General features: G+C 49.7%; 2 protein-coding genes across 2 annotated transcripts; both read left to right on the top strand.

Moving 5' to 3' along the window:
• The first annotated feature begins 1,690 nt into the window (after window positions 1-1,690).
• Window positions 1,691-2,509, top strand: LOC141161103 (histone H1.11R-like). Its single transcript, XM_073645876.1, has one exon. The coding sequence runs from the start codon at window positions 1,736-1,738 to the stop codon at window positions 2,390-2,392; it is 657 nt and encodes a 218-aa protein (XP_073501977.1). The 5' UTR covers window positions 1,691-1,735; the 3' UTR covers window positions 2,393-2,509.
• Window positions 2,510-3,931: 1,422 nt separating this feature from the next.
• Window positions 3,932-4,348, top strand: LOC141161102 (histone H3). The gene has a single exon (XM_073645875.1). It carries the CDS (start codon window positions 3,938-3,940, stop codon window positions 4,346-4,348), a length of 411 nt encoding a protein of 136 aa, XP_073501976.1. The 5' UTR covers window positions 3,932-3,937.
• The last annotated feature ends 5,046 nt before the right edge of the window (window positions 4,349-9,394 follow it).

Genomic DNA, 9,394 nt, shown 5'->3' with positions numbered 1-9,394 from the left:
ATGACGGAGTGAAGTTTATTCTCTATGGAGACCTAAGATCCTGTGATTTAGGACTGGGCTTGTATCCGGCTCGGTTTATATGCAGAGTACGATGCCCCCTGGTCTCTGTATCCTCAGTGGGGGAGAGCTGCCCCCAGACCAGATTGCGATCTCCGCTACAAAAAAGGAGCCGGAAATAATCAGACGGACAAAATACAGCTACTGAGCGGGAAACGCAAAACCGCTAACGGATCTGTGATCATCCAATGACCAAAAGACATAGGCAGACGCCGACCACTACCCGATACAGAGGGGTTCCTCCATTTAACTCCTTAGTGACCATGTGTCTGCTTGTAAACTCCTGAAATATACTGGTACCTTGTCTGTTCTCTTTGTGCAGCCCCCACAGATTTCTGGAGATGTTGTTCGCTCTTACTGGTCTTATGTGGGAGATAATACATACAGTATAATGAACGTGGCTCCTTCAGCGTGTGAGATTCATACCCCCACGCAAATTAAATACAGTGCAGGCTGTTCTATGTACGGCACACACTGCTTTATATACTTTACAAGCTACTCTAAATACTTTGAGTTACTCTATATACTATACAGACTGCTCTATATACTGTACACATTGCTCTACATACTGTACAGGCTGCTCTATATACTGTACACACTGCTCTATATACTGTACACATTGCTCTACATACTGTACAGGCTGCTCTATATACTGTACACACTGCTCTATATACTGTACACACTGCTCTATTATCAGTGACACTTATAAGGCTGCTGATCTGGGCTGTACAGATGTGGAGTTGTGCAGTCTGTGCACTATATACAGCTGTGCTCTGTGTGTAGACGCTGCATTTTGTGTCTTCTCTCAGTATTTCAAATTTTACACAATAGTGGGGTCACATAAATACATTAATATCTCACAGTTATCTCACCGGAGATGTTTATGTGTTTGGTTGGGGGATGAGTTGCATTGTGAAGCTGGCGCCTTATCAGAGCTCTTCCCTCCTTTACCAGCCGCAGCGTCACAGCTTCACACAGGGTCAGACACGATATTACACAGGTGATTGCAATCAGCCCCCTATGTGGATCATCTACTGATGTGGATACGTGTTCACCCCCCAATACTCTGCACATTCGGGGTGTACTTATATTACAGGTCAGGGAGGTGGCAGTCAGCGGAGGCCATCGCCTGTGTTACCCTTCTGGGCTCTCAGCAGCTCCAGGTCGTCCCCACATCGTACAATCCGCTTCCTGTACGATGGATATTGTAGTAAAGATCCCTGTGATGGTGACAAGAGCCGGGAATAGGAGGAACGAGCTCCCGCAGCAGTTTTATCTCCCCGGATACACAGTGATGCGCAGATCGGGAGGACGGCGGCGATGATCCCGGGACCTCCTCTCGGCTCTTTCCCGGCATCTCTGCTGGTGACGGCTACAAACGGTCAGTGGAGATGATGGAGAAGAGGAAGCGACGGAGAAAGCGCGCTCTGCTGTCCGGTGTTAGCCGGTAAAGGGCTTTTGTCCCGGGCAGGGAAGCACAAGGGGAGAGCGGAGCTTCACTCGGGCTCAGCTGGGAGGAGGCGGGGCCTGTGTCAGTGTCAGCCAATAGATGCTCAGGACGATGCTGCTCAGCAGCCAATCAGTGCGCAGTAAGCCTGTACATATAACAGGCGCCTCCAGCTCCGGCCTCAGTGTTTTCCTATCAGGAGATATTTGTGTTCTAGTTCCGCAGCACACGATGGCCGAGACCGCACCAGCCGCCGCTCCCCCTCCCGCAGAACCGGCCGCCAAATCCAAGAAGCAGCCGAAGAAATCCGCCGCCGGGGGCGCCAAGAAAAGCAAGAAATCCTCCGGTCCCGGCGTCTCCGATCTGATCGTGAAAGCCGTGTCCGCCTCTAAGGAGCGCAGTGGGGTGTCTCTGGCCGCCCTGAAGAAGGCTCTGTCTGCCGGAGGATACGATGTAGAGAAGAACAACAGCCGCCTGAAGCTGGCCGTCAAGTCTCTGGTCACCAAGGGCGCCCTCCTCCAGGTGAAGGGCAGCGGCGCCTCCGGGTCCTTCAAACTGAACAAGAAGCAGCAGGAGACTAAGGACAAAGCGGCCAAGAGGAAGTCAGCAGCTGCGACCAAGCCCAAGAAACCCGCTGCAGCCAAGAAAGCCGCCAAGTCTCCGAGGAAACCCAAGAAGGCTCCGACCGCGGCCAAGAAGAGCCCGAAAAAGGCCAAGAAGCCCGCAGCAGCTGCCAAGAAGGCGGCCAAGAGCCCCAAGAAGCCAAAGGCCGCTCCGAAGCCCAAGAAGGTGACGAAGAGTCCGGCTAAGAAAGCTGCTAAACCCAAAGCTGCCAAGAGTCCTGCTAAGAAGGCAGCTAAAGCAAAGAAGCCCGCAGCTAAGAAATAATCCAAAGCTGCCCTGTTATTACACCACAAAGGCTCTTTTCAGAGCCACCACCTTGTCCCCTGCAGAGCTGTATGATCAGAGCCACCACCTTGTCCCCTGTAGAGCTGTATGATCAGTGCCACCACCTCGTCCGCTGCAGAGCTGTATAATCAGTGCCACCATCTTGTCCGCTGCAGAGCTGTATGGTCAGTGCCACCTCCTTGTCCCCTGCATAGCTGCATGATCAGTGCCACCACCTTGTCCCCTGCATAGCTGTATGATCAGTGCCACCACCTTGTCCCCTGCATAGCTGTATGATCAGTGCCACCACCTTGTCCCCGGCAGAGCTGTATGATCAGTGCCACCACCTTGTCCCCTGCATAGCTGTATGATCAGTGCCACCACCTTGTCCCCTGCATAGCTGTATGATCAGTGCCACCACCTTGTCCCCTGCATAGCTGTATAATCAGTGCCACCATCTTGTCCGCTGCAGAGCTGTATGGTCAGTGCCACCTCCTTGTCCCCTGCATAGCTGCATGATCAGTGCCACCACCTTGTCCCCGGCAGAGCTGTATGATCAGTGCCACCACCTTGTCCCCTGCATAGCTGTATGATCAGTGCCACCACCTTGTCCCCTGCATAGCTGTATGATCAGTGCCACCACCTTGTCCCCTGCATAGCTGTATGATCAGTGCCACCACCTTGTCCCCGGCAGAGCTGTATGATCAGTGCCACCACCTTGTCCCCGGCACAGCTGTATTATCAGTGCCACCACCTTGTCCCCGGCAGAGCTGTATGATCAGTGCCACCACCTTGTCCCCGGCACAGCTGTATTATCAGTGCCACCACCTTGTCCCCGGCAGAGCTGTATGATCAGTGCCACCACTTTGTCCCCGGCAGATCTGTATGATCAGTGCCCGTATATCCTGCCGCTTCTAGATTATAGTGTGTACAGGGAGCGGCTCCAGTGTTATAATGAATAAGCTTTTCCCCACATCTCCGCATAGAGCTGCGCTGTGTCCCGATCACACCAGTGCAGGTGACCGATCAGTGTAATCAATGGAGGGAAGGGGCCGATGTCCTACAGAAATCTACATCATCCTAATCAATCACCACTTGTAACCTGCGTCTTTATTAGTGAAAGGATTAGTGTGCGGTTATTACTTCGATGTGAGAATTGGAGAACCAGTGATTTGACTGATGATAGAGTAGACCCTGTACAGCTCCGTGTACTGGTGACATAGAAGAACAGTGACGACGGCGGCTCCTGCTGTAGAAGCCGCATGTAGACATGGTGTGACCCTGTGCCAGTATCCGCAGCCAGAAAAGAGAGAACAGAGACCCTGCCCCTCTTTTTGAGGGCGGGATTAATGGGCGTTGGGATGATTTTGTGAATAATGATTGGTCGCGGATATCACACTATTTTGGGGCCTTAGTTTAATTTTTGAACTAGCCAATAGAGTTGTAGGGGGTGTGTTCACATGACGCGGTAACAGGAGCAGAGGAGTATAAATATCCCGCTCTCTCCGCTCCTCTCACCACTTCTGTTCTCCTCTATACAGAGCTATGGCCAGAACTAAGCAGACCGCTCGTAAATCCACCGGAGGGAAAGCTCCCCGCAAGCAGCTGGCCACTAAGGCCGCCAGGAAAAGCGCTCCCGCCACTGGCGGAGTGAAGAAGCCTCACCGCTACCGGCCAGGGACAGTCGCTCTCCGTGAGATCCGCCGTTACCAGAAGTCCACCGAGCTGCTGATCCGTAAGCTTCCCTTCCAGCGCCTGGTGAGAGAAATCGCCCAGGACTTCAAGACCGATCTCCGCTTCCAGAGCTCGGCCGTCATGGCGCTGCAGGAGGCCAGCGAGGCTTATCTGGTGGGGCTGTTTGAGGACACAAATCTGTGCGCGATCCACGCTAAGAGGGTCACCATCATGCCCAAAGACATCCAGCTGGCCCGCCGGATCCGTGGGGAGAGAGCTTAGATCCGTCCTACACGTCTGACTATAACACAAAGGCTCTTTTCAGAGCCACCAAATCCTCCATAATAACGAGCTGATCCCTCACATCTGCTTCATATTCTGCTGAGTGTTCACTTGTGCTCAGTAACATCAGGGGCGCTCAGTTCTCTTCTCAGTCCGCTATTGATATCTGGGGGGATTATTCCCTCCAATGCAGTTATAAGGGTGTGTAGAAATGATCTGATGACTACACGAAGTACATTCTACTCATTCAACCACTTAATATTCGTATCCCCACTAGTTTTCGCACCGATCCTGCCGCACATCCAATAATATCAGCTTTATATAATGTATTAGGAGTCTGGACTGTGTTTTGAAGGAATAAATGCGCAGATTTCTTGGTGTATATGATGCGATCATTATAGGACGTCCATTATCCAGCGCTATCTCCTGTGAACACTCGCTGACTCCTATCAGCCGCACGGGTCTGATCCTGAAAACGCATCAGGATTAAGAGACTAATATCCTCTGCAGCTCTGTAGTAGGTTTATCTAGATAATATTAACCTACATTTTATAAAATCCCCGCCTCCTTCTTTCAAAGTTCTCTGTAAACTGCAGTATCTCGTTTCTTTATATTCCCGGCACTCGGAATATTGCTGGTGTGATGGAGTCACCATTGTTAGAATCAGTTCTGCACTTTGTATTATAGAAAGCGGATACTGTTCCCTCGATCCTGGAAATGATAGAAATTCCTGTATGGAACCAAGAGACCATTGATCGCTCAACACAAGCAAATTTCCTGATATCCGACCGTCCTGAAACCACGTGATCCAGAAGGACAAAGAACAGAAAAAGCCATCAGCCCCTGAGCGGCAACTTCCTATTCGGTAACTATTAACATTAGCTCCTCCCCTTCCTCTGCTGATTGGCTGAACACAGGACATTAGGGAGTTTGAATTTCCCGCTCCTTGTAGTTTCCGCAGCTTCTACATGTAATTGTGTTACTACTTCTGCTGTGAAGAGAAGTGTCCGGTCTATAGATAAACTCCACTGAGCACATTCATGTAATCACCTTCCAGATCACAGTGTATTCTCCATTGGATATGGGACCACTGGAATGAGAATCAATCAGCTGCTCAGTGATTATGTTATTTATACGGTTCCTTTTTTATTTGCCCAATCTGAGCTGTTGTCATTATCTTCTACAGGAAGATAACAAATGTTCTCTAAGTGCAAATCCTCAAATGAAGAAACAAGTGATATCTGAGTTTTATGATCTCTGTCAATTACAATACAAGTGTTATTAGGAGAAAGTAAATATTGTCATTTCTGATGAGCGGAAAATCCCAGTGGTGGCAAAATATTTAGTATCGGAGCAGTGCTGCTGACCGCGGCTTCCTCCCTGCACTGTCCTTAGAAGAGGCAATAATCCTGGCTGCCACAATCCTCCTCTGATCGTGTCCAGGCATGGTCACATGCTGCTGCTCCTGGCAAATCACCGCACCCCAAGAGATATTCTATCAGAAGTGACAAGCCCGTTTTGGAAACGTCACAGAGCTCAGTCAGGATCCTATAGATTAGTCACCGGGAGCAGCCAGAATGTCACATGTATTAATACATGTAGATTGTACAGAATGAAGCCATGGCAAGGGATGATGAGGGGAGTAGTAAGATGCGGAAATGACCATGGAGATGTGAATAGCATGTTAGGAATATGCTGGTATGATGGAAGTGGGGGTTAATCACTGTCAGTGCCGCTATCTGTATTTTCAGCAGTGATCTGATGCTTCTACTCAGCTGCATCTCACTTGCAGGAGGCTGGTGTCGTGTCTGCCCTTTTATTTATAGACTGTATCTGACACATTTCTCATCACAGGGAAAAATATATATTAGACGCTGCGGAAACTGCACAATGAGCGGGAAATTCAAACTCCCCAACAGTTCAGTGTTCAGCCAATCAGCAGAGGAATGAGGAGCTAATGTAGATTCTGTAAGAGCCGCCCGGGATTCGCGTCATCTCTGCAGTCCTCTCTCTGGTCCACCCATACGCTATATAAATTAGGAGCCCGTTTGTTTTAGCATTGCTTTCTGCTCAGAAGATGTCTGGTCGCGGTAAAGGAGGGAAAGGTCTCGGGAAGGGCGGTGCCAAGCGGCACAGGAAGGTGCTCCGTGATAATATCCAGGGCATCACCAAGCCTGCCATCCGCCGTCTCGCTCGCAGAGGAGGCGTCAAGCGCATCTCCGGCCTCATCTATGAAGAGACTCGCGGTGTCCTGAAAGTCTTCCTGGAGAACGTGATCCGTGACGCCGTCACCTACACCGAGCACGCCAAGAGGAAGACCGTCACCGCTATGGACGTGGTGTACGCGCTCAAGCGCCAGGGCCGCACTCTCTACGGCTTCGGAGGTTAATTGTGTTCTCTGCTCCATCCTGACAATGGATGTATGTCTGCTGATCCCCGCTTATTCATGCTTTACAGATGCGGCGACTGCCCCCACCCCGGATCCAGAGCGCTCACATCAGGCTCCTGGAAGAACATATAAGGCTTGTTGTTTTAGTTGGTCTTTGGTAGGATCGGCGCTGACACCACAGGGAATCCGTATAGAACATTACGTGGCTGAATGAGGAGCCTCCTGCCTGTGTGGATGGAGCGAAATAGAAGCACTGACAGGGATCAGCCCCCTCTCCCGCCATCCTGTAACCGCAGATTGAGTTCAGCTCTCAGAACCCAGCGCCAAAATAACCGGCAGATAGAATGATCTTATTGAAGTAGGACTGTGCAGTGATCGGGACAGATCTAATCTCTCTGCACAGATCCGGAAAGCCAGCTGCACGTCTTTGGGCATGATTGTCAACCGTGTAGCGTGGAAGGCTGTGAATTTTATGGAATGGCTTAGAAGTAGCCGCACTAAATATTATATGAACATCTTGCTTCTCCGCTCATGAGCAAGATCCCCCGTATATATCGCTCAGTAACATGTAGCAGGATCAAATATTCTTTTCACGCCATGAACCTCTGCTCCATGGTGATCGCAGTATAGTATGGATCGTGTGTACATAATTATATCTATATACGGTCTGGAGCAGGTGTTAGTAGACACTAGTGTGGACCATCGGCCGATATCAGTGGTGCCGGCTCTTATGAGCATGTGGTGACGCTTAAAAGAGCCTTTGGTTGTACCAAACCAAAAATGAACCCCAGATACACATAGATCTGTGTGCGCCAATGGACAGTGATCAATTTGCTGGATCTTGGACCCTTATAGAAGCCGCAGTGCCCCCATACAGTGTGTACCTGCCTATAGGGGTACAGTATGCTCATATGGATGAATATGTGGCATATGGCTAAGATTCCTTAATGGCTGATTACTACTAGAGAGCCAAAAGACTGGAGAGGACACAGCAGCAGCCACAGCTCTGGTGTAGACGGGGTGATGGCGGAGCGGTCATCAAATAGGAGTCTACATACAAGGTACACAGGGCGTCCATCCATCCAGCTGACTCATACATCGATATTCACTGTGAATATTCGCTGCCACCTGTAACCCACACGGATCTGATCCGGAAATATGTAGCAACTAGCATCAACTCATTCATCTCAGGCAGGACCTGGATCTAATGCTCTGTGGTAAACGCATCACAACGGGTATGGACTGTGTGCACAGAGGTATATATGTACGACCACCCCCTCCCCATACACCCGTGTGTAATATTTATGTTATAGATCAATGAGAAGAAACATCACCCGAAGTCAGCGGTGTCAGCTCCAGAGGTGAAAGACTGGGGGAGCAGACAAGACACCATCTCATCTGGTTGATGCGGCTTCAGTCTTTATACCCATTAACCTTCGCTGAACCCCGGGTCTTCTATCAGAATACTGCTCCCCTAATCCGGAAAACCTAGAGACCTAGTATCCAGAGGCAGTCTAGAGCAAGCGATCGTTACACAACACAGATCGTCCTACAGTCGCCAGTACTGACCACATACTGCATGAAAAAATCAGCCACAAAGCGGAAATTTCAAATCTTTCAACCAACCAATCATCAAGTCACAGAACCAACCGCCATACACATCACATGACATTAACCGGAATCCCGGATCAGAGTTAACCCATTAGTGTTAATGTAAACAGTTGTATAGGACGATCTTTGTGTTGATTATAACGATCTCTATCTCCAGTAACTCCACATTCTCTAGGTTTCCCGGACTAGGGGAGCAGTATTCACTGATAGAAGACTCGGGGTTCAGCGACGCTCTGGTCGCTGGTTGATGCATATAGTGTAATCGCTCTATCCAGATGCTGGGATGTGCCCTGTGTGATCTGGAGACTGGCATCCTTTTCGGCAGATTGCAGCACATTCAGTTTTGGGGACAAAGATCCTGACCAGGGAAGACTAACCTGCCTTTCCAATTGGATCCCTTTCTTCAATTACGCCCCCACCTCCAATGGGGAGTTCGTTTTTTTTTTCTCTGTATAAAAACCTAAGATTCTGCAGTTATTGGGCCCTGATTAGTACCAGGCTCAGTGTATGTGCAGGGTACGAGATCCTTTGTGCGGCTGCCTGTAATATTGGTAGCTGTTACGGCCTGGGACGTGTCTGTTATACACTCCTGACATGTGCTGGTGTGTCTCCTCCGCAGTCTTTCACTTCTAGAGCTGACACCGCTGACTTTGGGTGATGTGATGTGTCTTCTTATGGATCTATAACATAACTATTACACACAGTGGATGCGGGGAAGTGGTGATACATATAGCTCTGTTCATACAGTGTTGTGATGCGGTTATTACAGAACAGAAATCCAAGTCTTGCCATGAGATGAATGTGTTGATTCTGCTACATGATATTTTTTCAGATCAGTGTAGGATGCAGCAAATATTCACTGCATGAGGCAGCTGGATGGATGGCCGCCCTGTGTACCCGGTATGTAGACTGCTATGTGATGACCGCGGATCTGTTTAGGCAATGAGTAGTAACCAGATATAGGGGTTTCCTCCTCCGTTTAACTCCTTAGTGGCCGTGTGACTGCTGATCACACACATGCTTTACACAAGCGGCTCCTTCCCCCA

This window comes from Phyllobates terribilis, unplaced genomic scaffold (assembly GCF_046119375.1).
Source record: "Phyllobates terribilis strain yellow unplaced genomic scaffold, ASM4611937v1 Scaffold_9__5_contigs__length_417890890, whole genome shotgun sequence".
In the NCBI taxonomy this organism is placed as follows: Eukaryota; Metazoa; Chordata; class Amphibia; order Anura; family Dendrobatidae; genus Phyllobates; species Phyllobates terribilis.
The sequence above is the reverse complement of the archived record's forward strand: the minus strand, read 5'-3'. Positions and strand labels throughout refer to the sequence as shown.